The 17925-nt window shown below is 50.3% G+C and overlaps 8 protein-coding genes across 8 annotated transcripts, besides 3 other annotated features; 5 read left to right on the top strand and 3 right to left on the bottom strand.

Moving 5' to 3' along the window:
* Positions 1 to 981: 981 nt before the first annotated feature.
* ACLA_070090 (NOT2/NOT3/NOT5 family protein) lies at positions 982 to 2965 on the top strand (the record flags this gene model as incomplete). Its single annotated transcript, XM_001275403.1, has 7 exons — positions 982 to 1063; positions 1135 to 1279; positions 1360 to 1937; positions 1993 to 2057; positions 2117 to 2379; positions 2443 to 2797; positions 2870 to 2965. The coding sequence occupies 7 exons, from the start codon at positions 982 to 984 to the stop codon at positions 2963 to 2965; spliced, it is 1584 nt and encodes a 527-aa protein (XP_001275404.1).
* Positions 1541 to 1578: a microsatellite.
* Positions 1542 to 1578: a microsatellite.
* Positions 2966 to 3292: 327 nt separating the features above from the next.
* Positions 3293 to 4362, bottom strand: gtmA (gliotoxin thiomethyltransferase; the record flags this gene model as incomplete). The annotated part of the gene is made up of 4 exons (XM_001275402.1): positions 3293 to 3678; positions 3738 to 3794; positions 3853 to 3891; positions 3981 to 4362. 4 exons carry the CDS (start codon positions 4360 to 4362, stop codon positions 3293 to 3295), a joined length of 864 nt encoding a protein of 287 aa, XP_001275403.1.
* A 33-nt stretch (positions 4363 to 4395) lies between these two features.
* Positions 4396 to 4418: a microsatellite.
* Positions 4419 to 5369: 951 nt separating this feature from the next.
* Positions 5370 to 9257, top strand: ACLA_070070 (condensin subunit SMC2; the record flags this gene model as incomplete). The annotated part of the gene is made up of 4 exons (XM_001275401.1): positions 5370 to 7763; positions 7817 to 8191; positions 8249 to 8922; positions 8993 to 9257. 4 exons carry the CDS (start codon positions 5370 to 5372, stop codon positions 9255 to 9257), a joined length of 3708 nt encoding a protein of 1235 aa, XP_001275402.1.
* Positions 9258 to 9970: 713 nt separating this feature from the next.
* ACLA_070060 (putative AMFR protein) lies at positions 9971 to 10673 on the top strand (the record flags this gene model as incomplete). The annotated part of the gene is made up of 2 exons (XM_001275400.1): positions 9971 to 10249; positions 10365 to 10673. 2 exons carry the CDS (start codon positions 9971 to 9973, stop codon positions 10671 to 10673), a joined length of 588 nt encoding a protein of 195 aa, XP_001275401.1.
* Positions 10674 to 11009: 336 nt separating this feature from the next.
* psf2 (DNA replication protein PSF2) lies at positions 11010 to 12059 on the bottom strand (the record flags this gene model as incomplete). The annotated part of the gene is made up of 3 exons (XM_001275399.1): positions 11010 to 11118; positions 11177 to 11769; positions 11946 to 12059. The coding sequence occupies 3 exons, from the start codon at positions 12057 to 12059 to the stop codon at positions 11010 to 11012; spliced, it is 816 nt and encodes a 271-aa protein (XP_001275400.1).
* Positions 12060 to 12378: 319 nt separating this feature from the next.
* On the top strand, positions 12379 to 14322 carry alg10 (dolichyl-P-Glc:Glc(2)Man(9)GlcNAc(2)-PP-dolichol alpha-1,2- glucosyltransferase; the record flags this gene model as incomplete). The annotated part of the gene is made up of 3 exons (XM_001275398.1): positions 12379 to 13135; positions 13188 to 13325; positions 13373 to 14322. 3 exons carry the CDS (start codon positions 12379 to 12381, stop codon positions 14320 to 14322), a joined length of 1845 nt encoding a protein of 614 aa, XP_001275399.1.
* Positions 14323 to 14859: 537 nt separating this feature from the next.
* Positions 14860 to 16788, top strand: ACLA_070030 (tyrosyl-DNA phosphodiesterase 1; the record flags this gene model as incomplete). The annotated part of the gene is made up of 4 exons (XM_001275397.1): positions 14860 to 15342; positions 15441 to 15553; positions 15605 to 16004; positions 16054 to 16788. 4 exons carry the CDS (start codon positions 14860 to 14862, stop codon positions 16786 to 16788), a joined length of 1731 nt encoding a protein of 576 aa, XP_001275398.1.
* A 218-nt stretch (positions 16789 to 17006) lies between these two features.
* ACLA_070020 (Acyl CoA binding protein family) lies at positions 17007 to 17619 on the bottom strand (the record flags this gene model as incomplete). Its single annotated transcript, XM_001275396.1, has 3 exons — positions 17007 to 17126; positions 17211 to 17276; positions 17368 to 17619. The coding sequence occupies 3 exons, from the start codon at positions 17617 to 17619 to the stop codon at positions 17007 to 17009; spliced, it is 438 nt and encodes a 145-aa protein (XP_001275397.1).
* Between the last annotated feature and the right edge of the window lie 306 nt (positions 17620 to 17925).

Here is a 17925-nt window from a genome sequence, read left to right as displayed (position 1 = left end):
GTGCTACATACAGCCCTACTCAAAAAGACTACTACTGCGCGTATAATCTAGAAAGAGGCATTCGATAACCAGATCCGCTTTAACATCAGTAGTTTTTTTACTGGATTTACCGCATGTTTTTGGCAAATTCGAATCATTGCTCTCCTGGACTAGGTTGACTGTGGATCATCAACAATGTTTCTTGTATGACTGGAAGGCCGAAAGACTCGGACTCCGTAGAAAGCCCAAATTCTAGGATTATGTTTTAGAGTGTATTCTTCCCCTAATAAGTGAAGTAAAAACATAAAGAGAAACCAGGCATGAGAATGGGTGAGTGAATGTATTATTGAAGAGTACATTAGCTATACAACTCGGCGGTTAATTATTCCTGGCCCGTGCTCTCCTGAGACATAAGCGCGCGATTACAGCCTCTCCACCTTCCAGTAACAGCAAAGTAATCGCCGCATAAGGACAGAGACTCTGTGAAGTGTGAACTCATAGTCCTGTCCCTTCTGATTTCCTATTTCTTTCTGAAAGTTCTTGTTCCCTTTCCTATCCTTTTTCTCTATTCCTAATACTACACCCTACTCCCCTGTGAGGCCCAGAATTTATTATGAATAGACCAGGTTCGTGATCTCTGTCTTTCTCTCTCTGGAGTTTCTGCTATTCGTGGTTTGTTCCGCTGCAGCAACACAAATTGGTTTCTTTGATCGGTACCCCCTCTATGTACAGCATTCTGCCTGAACGATATCACACTCTGGTCTCTGGTGGGAGGGGGGGAGCTCACCACCTTTTTCATGATCCAATGTCCATCTTTTCAACACCAGACGGGCACCAGAGATCGTCCCCATGTCGAGGACTCCCCTTGCGATGGAAGGACAAACGCTTGCAGTGTGGATTGAAGCAGTCGCCGTCTACTCAATAATAATCTGGCACTGTATCCTTTCATGGCTGACCATCTTTTCTTACTCTTTAGGACCAGGTCCACAGCCGTTGAGAGGCATGTCTGGGTTCCCCGCACAACAACAAGCACAAGCACGAAATGCGACATTGGTCTCGGCGCGGTTGCCAAACGGAAAGCTCGGTGCGAATGCCCTGTTCAAGATTGTCTGACACGCCACGGTAGCATCGGGAGCTAATGAAACGGATCTACAGGGAGCGGTGCAAACTGGAACTTCAACCTACCTGTGAGCGGCACCCCAGGAATACAGGGAAATCAACAGCGCAACGTTGGAGCCTTGGGAACATTTGCACAAAGTCTCGGCGGAGGATCGCAGCCTGCTACGCCTCTTGATCTTTCGTAAGTGTACACTCTCTGTCGCGCTGGGTTCACAGTGCCACAGGCGTACCGGCATGAATGTCCCTACTCTGGGCACCCAGAACTTACGCCTCTGCTCTCAGGGATTTTCCATCATTATCGGGGGCTCCCCAGCAATCCCAAACTCCAAATCCTGGATTAGTGTGGGGTCAGCGTGCGATGCAGCAAACTCCCGCCCAAAGACAGCAGCTCCCCACAACGCAAGCACCTTCGCGAGCGCCTCAAACACAATCTCATCATCCGCAACAACAACAACAACAACAACAGCCACAACAACAACAGTCACAACCTCAACCTCCTCACGACGACGTCTTTCCCTCCGGCGCCCAATTCGCCAACCGCCTGGACGATTTTAGAAATGGAGGGCTGGGCATTAGTGGGCAGTTAGGGGGAACCGGACAACCACAGACAGGCAATATCGAAGAATTCCCTCCGCTTGGACGGAACGTGCCCTCAGAAATCGGCCAAGATCGCGGAGGATCGGTGATCCAGAATGCTGGGCTTGGCAATTACAGCGGCGCAATGCCATTCTCAGGCGCCAGCCAGAACCAGTCTGCTCAAAACCGCAATGTGATTGCAGCATCGATCAACGGGCAAGACACTGCTAGAATGATGTCGCCTGCAGCTGCTAGCTCGGCAGGTATGCCCCCATCTACCATCACTCTAGTGAACAGGTGTTGATCATGCTCTTTTAGCGATCGGCACCTCGCGCTCGCCCGTCAGCCAAGCACTAAATGGGGTTTCTGTGCAAGAAAAAGAGGTGGGTGTGCTCGCCAGCCTTCAATTAATCCCATTGTAATGCTAAATTATAATCTATAGGACTTGAACAGTACGACAATGGCGAATCAGCGTAATCTCACAGAACAGCAGGTACAACAACAAACAGCTTCATCCGGTGAAGCCCAAGACGCTGCAGGAGCTGTGCAAAGCACCGAACAGCCACCCTTGGCTCAGATGAGTGAACTTGACAGGTTTGGACTGGCGGGCTTGCTGCGAATGATCCACAGTGACAGCCCTGATGTCGCGAGCCTTGCAGTAGGGCAAGATCTGATGACTCTTGGTTTGGACCTCAATCAACCCGAGTATGTTCTTATTCGATTGCCCTTCTTTGTGCTCATCGCATTTCTAACAACTATCGTCCTTAGGCCTTTACATACCACTTTTGCTTCCCCTTTTGTTGCATCGATGTCAGCCGTTCCTATGGAACAGAACTTTTCTCTTCCTGCGTGTTACAGCGTTGCCAACATTCAGCCTCTACAATCCCGCATACCAAGCTTTAGTGACGAGACATTGTTTTATATTTTCTACAGCATGCCTCGCGATATCATGCAGGAACTGGCTGCCGAAGAATTGATGGGTCGCAAGTGGAGATATCACAAGATCGAAAGATGCTGGCTTACCCGAGATGAGACATATCCCGGTCCTGTCGATGTCGAACGGGGTGTCAGCGAACGAGGCGTTTATTTGATTTGGGACCCCACCACTTGGAAGAAGATTCGGGTACGTATTTTTTCCTTGGGAGCAATGCCTTCTGTCTGGCTGGCTGGCCTGCTAACCATGTATTCTTGATAGCGCGAGTTCATCCTTCGCTACGAGGACTTAGACAACAGATTAGATCCCAATCGGGGTCTTACACGGCCTCTGGGTTTTCCCCCTCATGCTTCATGATGTCTAGTAGAACTACAGGTTAATGGATCAGCAACGGCGTTGGGTTGACTACCAAATTTCAGGTGTTGCTGCTGGTGTCTTACCCCCGAGCAGTCAGGTGTTCTCCGAACTTTTGGACTTCTATGGGAACTTGGGATGTTTGAGTATCTAATGAGCTCATGGATCTCCTTTCATGGTACCTTGTCAGTGTAGACACATGAAAATATGAATCAATGTCTTCGACCATGAAAAGAGCCTCAAACTGGCTTCGAAATTTAGGTGGTGTAATTTACAGATATCATTGGCATGGGGGAATCTGCAGCAGTGCAGTGCTCCCCATCGACTGTATCAAGGCTTGCAGCCTGTCGTGATGAGTGCTACTGCCTCCAGAGACACCTGCCCATCCTTCCCATAGGTCTCTTCCAGATACCGAAGCAACACCGCCGGGACATCCTTCTCATATAACTCTCGCTGCTCCTTAGTCCAGACCTTACTTAGCACAAATGGCAGAATCATCTTGCAGACCTCGACAAAGTCGCCAATAGGGAACAACTGCTGCTTTGGCACAGCTGCGACTTTAACGTCTTGAAACCCCGCTTCCGCAAACAAGTATTGGACATTTGACTCCGAATCCCAGCCGATATTGTGATATGCAAGAAATTCCGCCGATGTTGGGAACGGGAGGTCTCCTGGCATTGTGTCGATGGCGGACTTTAGGACGGTGATCCAATTGACTGAATCTCCGTTAGAGCATTTCGGTGCCAGAAAGCAAGGTATATGATCTACTACTCACACTGTTGCCATGTGGAACTGGCAAGGATACCTCCTGGTTGAAGCACCCTGAAGCATTCTAGCCACAGCTTGTTAGCAAGTTCCAATTGCATTTAATGAAGGCATGTATTTGTTACCTTTCAAAGCGGGTTCGGGGTCTGGGAAGCTCTGGAAGCCTACCGTGAGCATGGTTTGTCAGCGATCCTTCATTGCATGCCTCAAGCAGCTTTCATACTCCTCGCAGGCCATGACGGGCATTACATACCAAATGAGACAAAAACATGCGTATAATGCGCGTCTGGAAGACCCGTCTGCTGCGCATCCACCAGCTTTATGTCAGCATTGGACCACCCTTCCTCCTGGGCCCTCAATTTAGCATATTCCAGCATGCCATCGGACAGATCCCCGCAGGTCAAGTGGCAATTTCTCTTTGCCTCGTCGTCCAACGTGTGCTGCAGTGCACTCGAGACAGCTCCCAGCCCGCAAGCGTTATCCAGGACCACCAATGGTTTCTGTCCGGGCTGAGCTACGCTGGAGAAGTCGACCAGGGTTTGCGCATACATTCCAGTCAGTCTCTCGCTATACTTATAGCGATCAACAAAGTCCTTTCTCTGGAACATCTCCTGAAGGTAGTCGATTTTGGTCATGGCTGCTGATAGAAATGGGGACGTATGACAATTAAAAAAAAAAAAAAAAAAAAAAAGTGTATTATTAGAGATAAGTGTGCTTGACAAAGAAAAAGAGCATCCTCTCCGGTCACCCTGGGGGTTTTTATACCTCGTCCCACTCCCCAGTATCTGTTTGTGGCCTCATCTTCTTGTGCAACTAGAACAGATACCAAGGTTCAAAAGTATCCGAAATGTCTCCGCGAGCACTCTAGAGGAAGCATAGGGAGATCGAGGGGTCATATGTCATGTACAATGCAGCAGCTGTTAGTTGTGTCTGTTTAGCATACGTCAATGAGGCGAAAACGAAATATTTCTGTTGTCTTTTCATACTGTGATGCTCCATCCCTGATGGTATTGCATATTCGTGTTTGATGATTGATGATATTGTTCTTACTGAGAGTAAAAGCCATCGCCATCATTCCACGCTTCTGATCATCCTGTGGAGCTTGCTTATCGAACGAAACTTTTTCAATTGCAGTAAGAAATATTAGAGGTTTTTTATAGAGGCTATGGCAGAAGCATTGGCAGAGAAAGATATAGTTACTGAAAGCCTCCAACGCTAACCCAGATCGAGGTGACATCCTCGGTAGTAGATTGCCCAAATTCTCGCATCCAAGACCCAACATCTAAGTATCCCGTCAGATTTCAGCCTGGAACTGCAATGCCTCTTGTGGATGGCTCAAGACCCCAGGATATGCCACTGTAGTCTGTACAGTGGTCGGAGATAGATTGATATAGAATCATGTGACCTACCAGCCCCTCCACCGCTTATGTTATCGGATATCCTGCGCTAAACCGGAAGTAGCAAACCGTAAACACATGCAGCAAACACAGCGCCCGCCAAAACAGTCCATCGGCTTTGACAAAGACAATTTGCCCAATTCAACAACAACCACTCCAACGAGTACTTTCCATCGCCATCGACATCCCATGCGCTTCAGGAGCTAGAGGATCTAGAAGATTGGGGTTGCATTGAAGCCGCAATCATGAGGGTTACAGAGATTGTTATCGACGTGAGTTCTTGCAAAATGAAACCGCAGTCATTCCAAGCTGACAACCGCAGGGCTTCAAATCGTACGCTGTGCGTACTGTTATCTCAGGATGGTATGCGCCTTCTTTCTAACCCAGCCTTGCAAAACCGGGAGACTCTCTACTGCTGTGGAGAGAATACTGTGCTTTCCTCTTGGCAAGTGCGAACACAAAGACTGACCGTTGCGCGCAGGGACGAATCCTTCAACTCCATCACTGGCCTGAACGGCAGTGGTAAATCGAACATTCTCGATGCTATCTGTTTTGTTCTCGGCATTACCAACATGTCCACCGTTCGTGCGCAGAACCTGCAGGATCTTATCTACAAGCGCGGCCAAGCCGGTGTCACCAAGGCCAGTGTGACTATCGTCTTCGACAACCGGGATACCTCCAAATCGCCAATCGGTTTCGAAGAGTATGCGACGATCTCCGTTACGCGCCAGATTGTTCTGGGCGGCACAAGCAAATATCTGATCAACGGGCATCGTGCGCAACAACAAACGGTACAGAATCTCTTCCAAAGTGTCCAGCTGAATATCAACAACCCAAACTTCTTGATCATGCAGGGGCGGATTACGAAGGTTCTGAATATGAAGGCCGTGGAAATTCTGTCCATGATCGAGGAAGCGGCCGGTACGCGCATGTTCGAGGATCGAAGGGAGAAGGCAGTTAAGACAATGTCTAAGAAGGAGTTGAAGCTACGGGAGATCGAAGGCCTGCTGAAGGAGGAGATCGAGCCGAAGTTGGAGAAGCTCAGAGCCGAGAAGCGAGCCTTTCTCGATTTCCAGCAGACCCAGAACGACCTGGAGCGCTTGACTCGGTTGGTCGTTGCTCATGACTATCTCCGAAGCGGCGAGCGGCTGCGGGTGGCTGGCGAGGAATGCGAGAACAAACGACGCAAAGTCCAAGCGCTGGAAGATAATGCCGCCAAACTCAAGAGCGAGATAGTACATTTGGAAGAGGATGTGAAGCGGGTAAGGGCGGCTCGGGACAAAGAATTACGGAAGGGCGGCAAATTCCAGGCTCTTGAGGATGAGGTGAAGTCGCATTCGCACGAACTCGTCCGATTGGCCACGCAGGTAGACCTGAAGATCGCAAGTACCGCTGAAGAGAAAGAGAAGCGGAAAACAGTTCAAAAGACTGTGAGCGACCTTGAGAAAGTCCTCAAGGAGAAGAAGAAGATTTACGACAAGTTGCAAGCACAATACGATACTGCAAAGGCCGAATTCGATGCCCAGACGGCCGAAGTGGAACAGAAGGAGGAATTGCTGCAAACATTACAGACCGGTGTCGCATCCAAGGAAGGTCAAGAGAGCGGGTATCAGGGACAGCTACAGGATGCACGTAATCGTGCAAGTGCGGCGGCCACCGAACAAGAGCAGGCCAAACTCAAGATTGCCCATTTTGAGAAGAGAATTAAGGAGGAAGAACCACGGGCTAAAAAGGCTAAGCAACAGAATTCGGGTCTTTTAGAAGAGCTCGAAGGCTTGAAGTCCCAAGCCAAGAAGCTTGAGACCGAACTCACTCGACTCGGGTTCGAACCAGGGAGAGAAGAGCAGATCTATAAAGAGCAGACAGAACTGCAAAGAGACATTCGCGACCTGCGCGAGAGAGCCGATGGGCTCAAGAGAAAAGTGGCAAACATTGATTTCAATTACACGGACCCCCACCCTAATTTCGATCGATCTAAGGTCAAGGGTCTGGTAGCTCAGCTCTTCACCCTGGACAAAGACAAGATCCAGGCTTCTACAGCCTTGGAGATCTGTGCTGGCGGCCGCCTATACAACGTTGTTGTCGACACGGCAGACACTGGTTCACAACTCCTGCAGAAAGGAAAACTCCGCAAGCGTGTCACCATTATCCCCTTGAACAAGATCTCTGCTTTCAGAGCATCCGCAGACAAGATTGGGGCAGCGCAAAATATCGCACCAGGCAAGGTGGATCTCGCTTTGTCATTGATCGGCTATGACGAGGAAGTCACGGCGGCAATGAATTATGTCTTTGGTAATACCTTGATATGTCAGGATGCGGATACTGCTAAGAGAGTTACATTCGATCCTGCTGTCCGGATCAAGAGTGTTACGCTTGAGGGCGATGTCTATGACCCGTCAGGAACCCTGTCTGGTGGTAGCTCACCCAATTCCAGTGGTGTTCTTGTCACCCTCCAGAAGCTCAATGAGATAACGAGGGAAATGAGGAGTAAGGAACGTCTCCTGGCGTCCCTAGAGGACACAATGAGAAAGGAAAAGAAGAAGCTCGATGCCGTCCGTGCTATCAAACAGGAGTTGGACCTCAAAACACACGAGATTAAGCTCACTGAGGAACAAATCAGCAATAACTCCTCTTCCTCGGTAGGCTGATGCCTAGAAATTGTAGCTTTCGGCGACATGCTAACTGTCTCTAGATTATTCATGCTGTTGAGGAGATGAAGACGAATATCGAACAGCTGAAGAAGGATATCTCAGACGCAAAGACGCGTCAGAGCGAGGCTACCAAGGATATAAAGCGAATTGAGAAAGACATGAGCGAATTCAACAACAACAAAGATAGCAAGCTGGCCGAACTGCAAGCCTCGCTTGATTCTCTCAAGAAGAGCCTCGCTAAGAACTCAAATTCGGTTAAGGCACTGCAGAAAGAACTTCAGAATTCGCGACTTGAATCCGAGCAGGTTGGCAGTGATCTATCGGCGGCAGAAGAGCAGTATGCCGACGCTGAAAATACGCTGAAAGCCCAGATGGAGGAGATTCAATCAATGAAACGAGAACAAGCTCGAATTAAGGTATGAGCCAAGCTACTCGCCAAGCATTTGCAGCACGTTCTAACATTGCTGTACTAGGATGCCCATGATATTGCTCAAGCGCAGCTTGAGGATGAAAGAGCCAAGCTGACCGGTTTTGATGAGGAACTGCGAGAGCTTGAGGAGGCGATGCATTCGAAGAACTCGCGGATCACTGAAGAGGGCCTTGAAATGCAGAAGCTTGGCCACCAGCTCGAAAAGCTGCAGAAAGAACAACAGGCAGCGGCCCAGGCTGTTGCCCACATGGAGGAAGAGCATGAGTGGATTGCGGATGAAAAGGACAATTTTGGGCGCTCTAACACCCCATACGACTTCAAGAGCCAAAATATTGCTGAGTGCAGGGCTACCCTGCGCAATGTCACTGAAAGATTCCAAGGGATGAAGAAAAAGATCAACCCCAAGGTGATGAACATGATCGACAGCGTGGAGAAGAAGGAGGCTGCTCTCAAGAACATGATGAAAACGGTCATCAGAGATAAGAGCAAGATTGAGGAAACCATCCTCAATCTAAATGAGTACAAGAAGGAGGCTCTTCACAAGACGTGGACCAAAGTCAATGGTGACTTTGGTCAGATCTTTGCGGAGCTTCTGCCAGGCAGTTTTGCTAAACTCGACCCCCCCGAAGGCAAGGACATCACCGATGGCCTCGAAGTCAAGGTGTCTTTGGGTAAGGTGTGGAAGCAGAGTTTGACGGAACTGAGTGGTGGCCAACGGTAAGCTCGACGCCCTTCGAAAGGATTTAGCATTGAGAAGTTCAAAACTGATATTCTGATTCCTGTCTAGATCCCTTATTGCTCTGTCCTTGATCATGGCGCTCCTGCAGTTTAAGCCCGCGCCGATGTACATTCTCGACGAAGTTGACGCTGCGCTGGATTTGTCTCACACGCAGAACATTGGTCGATTGATCAAGACTCGCTTCAAGGGCTCCCAGTTCATTGTCGTCTCTCTGAAGGACGGCATGTTCCAGAACGCTAACCGCATCTTCCGGACAAGGTTCAGCGAGGGAACCAGTGTGGTGCAGGCGCTGACGCCAGCCGATATGAAATAGTGATCTCGCTGACTTACCATATTCTTCTGTCAATATTCTTGCGACTTTTGCTGTTCAGGCATATGGTCGTTTGTGCGTCATTTTTTTGGGGGGGTCGGATATCGTTTCCCTTGACTACTCTTTGCTGGACTCTCGGGGGGGTGGTGTTTCTAGGATGATATACATGGATCTTGGGTAACTCTGTTTCTTTTTTTTCTTCTCCCTCTATTCGATAATGATACATGCATAATGAATACCTTTTTCTTGGGCTGCGGCTAGCGTTGAGGTCTTTCATCGACCTATTCATTATATATATTGCTCATAGTAGTACTATCTTGGGCTGAGCGTCTAGGCATTAAGAGAGCACTGCTTCTCTCGATAGGTCTTGGAGGTAAACTGCTCACCTGTGTATCTTTATACCACTGCTCCTGCGAGAGTATAATATAAGTCAGAACTATATTGACCTGTCTTCGCCTTTGTTCGTTCTACGGAACAACTGAACTCCACTATCTCCGAGTTCCGTCATTTCGCTCTCCACCGCCACATCGCGGGTGATCATCAATAATAACTCCGGACATGCGACCACTCTCGACATCCGACCTTATCTCTGCCTGATATCACTGTCACTTAGCATTCTTTATTTTCCTTTTTACCGATTTGTGCAGTTGCCACACGCGAAAACTTATCTCATACGCAGGTCCCGATCTCTCCAGCATACCACTGATCTGACCGCAATGCCTGAGGAAGAGCCCTCGCTCAACATCCCCTCGCTGCTCACATTAGCAGTTGTATCCTTCTTCGTTATCCGATGGTTCCTCAAGCGCGATGGCAGCTCTGATGGCAGCGGCTCCCGCAGCCGACGCGGGAATGTGATTGACCCAGCCCAGGTGGAACAAATATCCCAGATGTTCCCACAACTGAGCACCCGTGAGATCCTGTGGGATCTGCAACGGAATAGAGGAAACGCCGCGGCGACTACGGAGCGGATTCTCAGCGGACGAGGGCTGGATACGGTATGTATTGGTGGTCCCTATCACCTATGCTCTGCCTGCGTGGCGGGGCGCCATGCGAGCCTTGTCAGGCGCTCTTCTCAAAACAGCCAGACTAACAGATGCGTTGAATGAACAGCCCCCGCCGTCGTTCCAGCCTCCGATCGCGATCCCACCTACCGCAGCGACAACCGTACAGCCGTCCGTGTCCGCGATCTCGTCGAAGGCTGACGGCCAGGATCTCATCTCCCGCTACAACCTCAGTTCGAAAGTTAGCGGTGTCCCCGAGAGTACGGCCGAGGGCCCATCGCAGAAGCCTCCCAGCGGGTGGTCGCAGAGCAAAGAGGAGCGTCAACGCATGCTCCAAAAGCGGAGGGATGATATGATTCTGGCGGCTCGGAAGAAGATGGAGCAAAAGCAGCAGCAGGCCAAGGGAGCTTCGAGCTAGAGGGGTTTCATTTCCGTCTTTCGCTTCTTGTATGGATAAGGATTTTCTTTTCTGCTCACTCTTTGCGGCGTGGGACATATGTCGTCCCTTTTAAAGATCTTTCATTGGCCAAGCTGGAACATATACGTTCAATGCAGGCACTCTTTTCTCCATCTCGTTTGGTTTGCTATCGAGCGTCGCATACTGATGGTGTTATGGTGGAATCAGGATATTTGCAATTCTCTTGGAAAGTAGCGGGTATATATACATTTCAAATCCATGGGATTGCACTCATCTGCGCCATATGTGTCCTTCCGTAACTCCCTAAAGCCGAGAAAAAAAGTCATCGGGAAATGCTTAGAATTCCATTTCATCTTCGTCATCTTGCGTGGCATCATATCCGCCATTAGCCATTTCCTCGGCCATCTGTTCCCGGCGAGCTTGCTCCTTCGATGCACCGATTTTCCTTAAGTGTGGGGTTAGATGCCTGCTAGCCCTGGCGAATGTATAAAGAGACGACATACCTGAGCTCATCTACCACACCCGTTACGAATCCTCGCGCCTCGCCAGTCTCCATTGCACCGACACCAGTGAGAGCCACTCCGCCTCCGCCAGTAGCAGCAGCGTCTAAGACATCCACTCCAGACCGTATCTTTGCCATGCGGACTTCGCGCAATTCCTTCAGCAGCCGCCGGGTTTGATCCGGGTCGACGAGATCATCGCTCGCTGCGTCGAGGAGCATATTACCCACCTCCAACCAATGGTATGGCAGCGCAGGTGGCTCACCCGCCGGCATGTGGTCCTGTGCGACATTCTGCGGTAGAAACGGCGGCGAGGGGAAATATCGCTCGCCATCCAGTGTATGGCGGGCCTTGGCTGTTGGTCTTTGCCCGCGATTGCGATCTCGTAGACTCGGCTGTCCGGGTAGCGGGGGAGGCGGAGAAAAAGCATTCTCAAATTCGGTATTCTGTGTTTCAATTTCGAGGATCAAGGATAGGGCTTCGGGGTGCAGCCATGCGGGTGGAAGGATGTTTGCGCGGCGTTGGCGTTTGAGCAGAAGAGCGAGCCAGAGTGGGAGTGAGGCGCGGCGTGGAGGAAGGAGAGGTTCAACTGGGCCCTATATGAGAGTATATGGTTAATTGAGTAGAGCAATAGCCTTTGCTGTCGGCAGGGATATTGAGCCCCGTGGCGCAAACGCGTGTGATATAGCAACTACCCGCATATGCGACTTTTTCGGAGCAAAATAGAGGTTCATGGCAAATGTATTGAGAATAGATCATCCAATAGACTTACACCAAGGAGTTCGAGGCCTTCCAAGCGCTGACGGGGCATGACCGTCACTGTCTCCATCTCCGCTAGGAAGGCGATCTCCGGGGGCATAATGCCCCGCGGGAGGGGGAAGGCCATTGACCGTCACGCTCGAGACTGGTGCGAGGCTCGAATAAGTTGAAGGAGTTGACAGATCCCCTGAGCAACAATCTATTGCATCGAGTTCATTTGGCCTGAGACTGGTGCTGGATATCAAGGGATCGTTGCTGAACTTCTTGTCTCTTTGACCGTCCGTTTTAGGAAATCATTGAAAGTCCGGATGTTTGAAGTGTTTGCAACGATTTGAGACAGATGGAGCTCCAGAGCTCAAGCTCCATCTCCGGGCCTTATTATTCTTCCCTTTTCTTTACCTGAAATATTGATTTGATTTCTTGGTCTCATATGAGCACTAGATGCAATGAGCGCCTTACGGCCTGAATCAGGCATTTCTCGTGCCGCTCGCTATGCCGTCCCCTTTGTGCTATTGCTAATTCCACTATGGATGGCCAAGGTCAATTCCGTCGTTCCGGACCCATACCTCGACGAAGTGTTCCATGTTCCTCAGGCTCAGGCATACTGGGACCATAAGTGGTTTCATTGGGATCCCAAAATTACAACTCCGCCAGGCCTGTATATCTGGTCTTATGTCCTATGCGCTGGTGTGCTGGCTCTCCGTGGATCTCCGACGGAGCTCAACGCGGAAGCTTTGCGCGCAACGAATGTTGCAGCTGCAGCAATCTTTCTGCCCTGGCGGCTACAGACGCTCCTCGATACATTGCGCAAGGTGCGCAATACTCGTCCCTCGGGTGCATGGCTGAGCCACACGGTGCTTAACATCTGTTTGTTTCCACCACTGTTCTTCTTTTCCGGGTTGTACTACACCGATGTCGTCTCCCTCCTGGTTGTTATTGAAGCCTACAAGTGGGACCTCAAACGCTCTGCGAAATCTGGATCTTCGCCTCTCCAGACTTTGGTCTTTGTCGTGATGGGACTGGCCGCTCTTGCTCTCCGCCAGACAAATATCTTTTGGGTATCTGTCTTCCTTGGAGGATTGCAGGTAGTCCGAAGATTGCGTCAGACTGCCAAAGTCTGTGACCCTTCAAAGTCTGGGATTGTCCAAGGTGGCTTCAGTAATGAGATATATGATCCGCCTGTGTTAGAGGCATCTTTCTCCGGTCAGTGACTGCCTTTCTCTGCTTGTATCCAACTTACTCATGGTGATCAAAGATTATTTCAAGACTGCGATTTCTTTGGCTTGTCTGGCTTTGAAGAATCTTCCAACCGTGATTGCTTCTCTTTTCCCGTACATCGCTATTCTCGCTGCATTTGGTGGGTTTGTCCTCTGGAACAATGGCGTCGTCCTCGGTAAGTGACCCAGTCCACGCTCATGAGCTTAACTGATTATATGCCAGGACATAAGGAGTTCCATACAGCGGGTCTGCATCTGTCGCAGATGCTCTATATCTGGCCCTATTTCATGTTCTTTTCATGGCCCATCTTAGTGTTTCCAGTCCTCAACTTGGTCTTCCCGAAATCCGTGATACCTGCGTTTCTAGACTATGGATTTAGCAAAAAGCAACGGGGCCTTCCGAGAGTGTTGACGGCTCTTGCCATTCTTCCAGCCATGTTGGCTACTGTCCACTTCAACACCATCGTCCATCCCTTCACCCTTGCAGACAACCGGCATTACATCTTCTACATCTTCCGCATCCTGCGTTCTCACCCAGCCGTCAAGTACGCCGCTGTTCTGGCTTATTTTGCCTGTGGTTGGGCTGTCATCTCCGCGTTTGGGTTCTCGACTGCCAAGCAACAACCCCAGTATGTTCCGGTCTCGAAACCCCAGGAATCGGCTGCGGCTGCTCCTCAGAAAGGGCAACTCAAAGAGACGGGCAAGAAGCAAAAGCCTGAGCGCAAGTCAAAGGCGAAAAAGCCCAAACAAGCCACGGCCTCACCACCCGCTCCGCAGCAATTCTCGCCTGAAGTACTTGCACGGATTCAAGAGCATCTTGTTCAGCGGCAGAAGGAGCAACACGGGGTGCCACGAGTGTCCTTTGTTCTTGTTTGGATTGCAGCTACGACACTCTCGCTGGTAACTGCACCGCTTGTCGAGCCACGGTACTTTATTATTCCTTGGGTTATATGGAGATTGAATCTTCCCCCACGACCCACTCCTCTTGCCTACCGTCAACAACGGCCTCGCGATGAGAAGGAGGCTTTGCATGCCGATCTGGCAACCAACCTCTCCCTGTTCATGGAGACATATTGGTTCTTGGCCATCAATGCTGCCACAGGGTTCATTTTCCTGTACAAGGGTTTTGAATGGCCACAGGAACCGGGAAAAATCCAGAGGTTCATGTGGTAATTCTTATCGACCTCTTTCTTTATTCTTCTTTCCGATCTATTCTTAACTGTGTTAGTATTACTTTAGTATAGCTCGACATCGTGTACATACTCTACGGAGCAACAGGCCGTCCTGCAGCTCATTCGCTTAATCTTCCCTAAAAATTGCAAGAGTTATTTTTCGCTTCTCATCTCAAGCTTGCCCTCTATTTCATTTAGTATATTCATATCTCGTAGTTCTGACCTGCGGGGATGGTTGAGACTTTTATCGATTGCTAGACTAGTATATTATCTGTACATAGTATAGACTTGCGGACGGTCATCCCTCGTTTTCCCTTTTGTTCTCTTCCACCTCCATCTCCATTTCAACCACATAATCATCTACTACTGATCCTACAACAAGTTGTTGATGCTTTGCGGACAGGGTAGATCATTATTTCGTATCAAATGCATCTCTAACGGGAATACATATCCTCTCATCCGCTTCCACGCATCGCAAACTTGGCATCACCGCTGGAGGACTGATCAACACTTCTCTTCGGCTACCAATTCTAAAAATATGGAACAAGACGAGCATCCCCGGAAACGACTCAAAAGATCTCCCATAGATCAACCCCCTGATGCCACCGAAGCAATTTCAGAGCTGGGAGCAAATGGCTTGGCATCACTGCACAGATCCATTACTCCTCCATCATCACGGTCTCGCAGGCCACCATCTAATCTCCAACCCCGGACGTCTACCGGGAAAGAGGACACTACCCAGTCTGGTGAGCCGGTCGGTAACAGACCGCGGTTGATTCCATCTCCCATCCAGCTCACTCACATCCGGGACCTCTCTGCTGCCTCAGGCAACAATGTGGACACCGTGCGGTTGAGAGACATTCTGGGAGATCCCATGATCCGGGAATGCTGGCAGTTCAATTTTCTCTTCGATGTAGATTTTCTGATGAATCAGTTTGATGAGGATGTGAGACGGTTGGTGCAGGTCAAGGTGGTCCATGGGTCGTGGAAGAAGGATGCCCCGAATCGGATTCGGATTGAGGTGATTCTCCTTCGTCCTTTGTTTAGTTATTTCTGGCGGCTGCTTTCTTGATTGTTTCTATCTCTATCATTGCAGCAGGCGGTTGCTGACAGTAGCAGGAAGCATGCCCTCGCTACCCAAACGTCGAAGCTATCGTGGCCTACATGCCCGAACCGTTTGGCACACACCACTCGAAAATGATGATCCTGCTTCGGCATGACGATCTCGCACAGTAAGTGGGAAGCCCCAGGGCAGTTGATGATTTTCTATGCTAATTATGAAGGGTGGTCATCCATACGGCCAATATGATTCCAGGTGACTGGGCGAATATGTGCCAGGCAGTCTGGCGTTCTCCGCTTCTTCCCTTGCAAAAGGTAGAGCACATCGCCGAAGAACCAGGAACTATCGGTAGCGGAGCTAGATTCAAGAGAGACCTTCTTGCGTACTTGAATGAGTACGGAGCGAAAAAGACGGGGCCTTTGGTGAAGCAGCTTGCGCGCTTTGATTTCAGTTCAGTTCGTGCTGCGCTGATTGCGAGCGTCCCATCGAAGCAGAAGCTTGCCTCTCTGGATTTACAACGGAAGACATTATGGGGATGGCCAGCGCTGAGGGAGACAACGCGCCAGATACCTCTGACTCGTGAACAAGGGTCTGAGACCGCGACACCGCACATTATTACTCAAGTCAGTTTTCCAAGTTATAGAATGGACAGTCAGTGCTGACAATCATTAGATTTCCTCGATAGCGACCCTTGGACAGACAGATAAATGGCTGAAAGATGTCTTCTTTAACTCCCTCGCACCCACTTCCAACCCAACACCTCCTACTAAATCGAAATACTCGATCGTCTTTCCCACCCCAGATGAAATCCGCCGCTCTCTGAACGGCTACGGATCCGGTGGCTCAATCCACATGAAACTGCAGAGCACCACGCAACATAAACAACTCCAGTACATGCGGCCATATCTTCGACACTGGGCGGGAGATAGCAGTACACACAGCAGCGATGGTCGGGGCGAAACCTCAACCACGAAGACGCAGGAAGCCGGCCGGCGTCGCGCGGCACCGCACATCAAAACCTACATTCGTTTTGCCGATGCGAACAGGATGAATGCGATCGATTGGGCGATGGTGACCTCGGCGAACCTCTCTACCCAGGCGTGGGGCGCCGCGGTCAACAGCAACGGAGAAGTGCGAATCTGTAGCTGGGAGGTTGGCGTGATGGTCTGGCCGCAACTCTTCGCCGAGAAGGCAGAGCAGCAGCAGCAGCAAGCAATGATGGTTCCGTGCTTCCGTCGCGACCTCCCCGTCGACTGCCCCGTACAACCAGCAAAATGCGATGTATTGGTTGGACTGCGGATGCCCTACGATCTACCATTGACATCTTACCGAGCGGATGAGGTTCCCTGGTGCGCTACAGCCACGCACATGGAGCCAGATTGGCTGGGCCAGACATGGGAAGGATGATCTGCACATGCGCACATTGCACATCTTATACTCGATCGTCACGAAAAGGAAAAAAAAAAGATATATTATACGGCAACGTCACAGGTTCATACCACATAACTCATTTTTGCTAGCCATCATGCCCCTGCCCCAGAGCAGATAATCCATTTTCCTTATCCAACAGTCTTGCCATCAACCACGAACCGGGATATTCGGGGTTCGGGCTCGGAGAGATCCGTTTACTCGGCACGGGTGCCGTACTTGTTGATCAGCTCGTTGACCTCCTTGATGTAGAGCGCCTGGGCCTTCTGGGCGCTGATGTGGCTGACCTCCTTCCAGGCGTTATACTTGAACTTGGCCTAGAGCAACCCATCAGCAACCTCACTCCCCGGACTTTTACCACACCCCTGGACAAAAAAAGGAACCAAGAGTCAATCACATACCTCCATCTGATAAAACGAAGGCTGAGCCGGCTGCTCGCCACGCGCCTGCTTGAAGTACTTGTACAGCTACGCACACACACCAACACCATCAGCGAAAAACATCATCCACCAACCCCCCGAAACCAAGCCTAGGGACAGAGGGGCAGAAAAAACAAACCGCCAGCTTCTCCTCCGGCCCGGGCTCCTTCTCCAGCATCTTCACCAGCTCGGTCGCGAACTCGAATCCAGCCTTGAGGACGGCGTCCTGGGCACCGGCGGTGGCGTCATCGCCGCCGGCCAGGACGGCCTCGACGGCAGCCTGGAGAGCGGCCTTGTCGATGGCGGCGGCGGAGGACTGCAGCGAGGCGGGGAATTTCTGCTTGGTGGCAGCGGCGTCGAAGGCAGTGAAGAAGTCGGTGAGGGAGGCCATTTTGGTAGGTTTGGGGGGGGGAGTTTAGTGTTGATATGAATATGGATATTTGTTTCTAAAGATGAGGAGTTGAGTTAGGATGGGATGGTGGGAAGAATGAAAGCAAAGAGAAAGAGGTGAGGGGAAAACAGTGGAGGTGGGACGAAATGGTGGGGTTTGTTTTGGCAGCAAATCCGTTGGGGCACAGCAAGCTACCTTAGTAGCTAGTTACACTATATGGCTTGGGACGACGGACACTGACAACAACGCAGGCAGAACATTCACATGCTGGGAGTTAAAAATCTATAGAAGAGCTATTGAAGCATA

The sequence above is a fragment of the Aspergillus clavatus genome, genomic scaffold (genome assembly GCF_000002715.2).
Source record: "Aspergillus clavatus NRRL 1 1099423829791 genomic scaffold, whole genome shotgun sequence".
Taxonomy (NCBI): Eukaryota; Fungi; Ascomycota; class Eurotiomycetes; order Eurotiales; family Aspergillaceae; genus Aspergillus; species Aspergillus clavatus.
The sequence above is the reverse complement of the archived record's forward strand: the minus strand, read 5'-3'. Positions and strand labels throughout refer to the sequence as shown.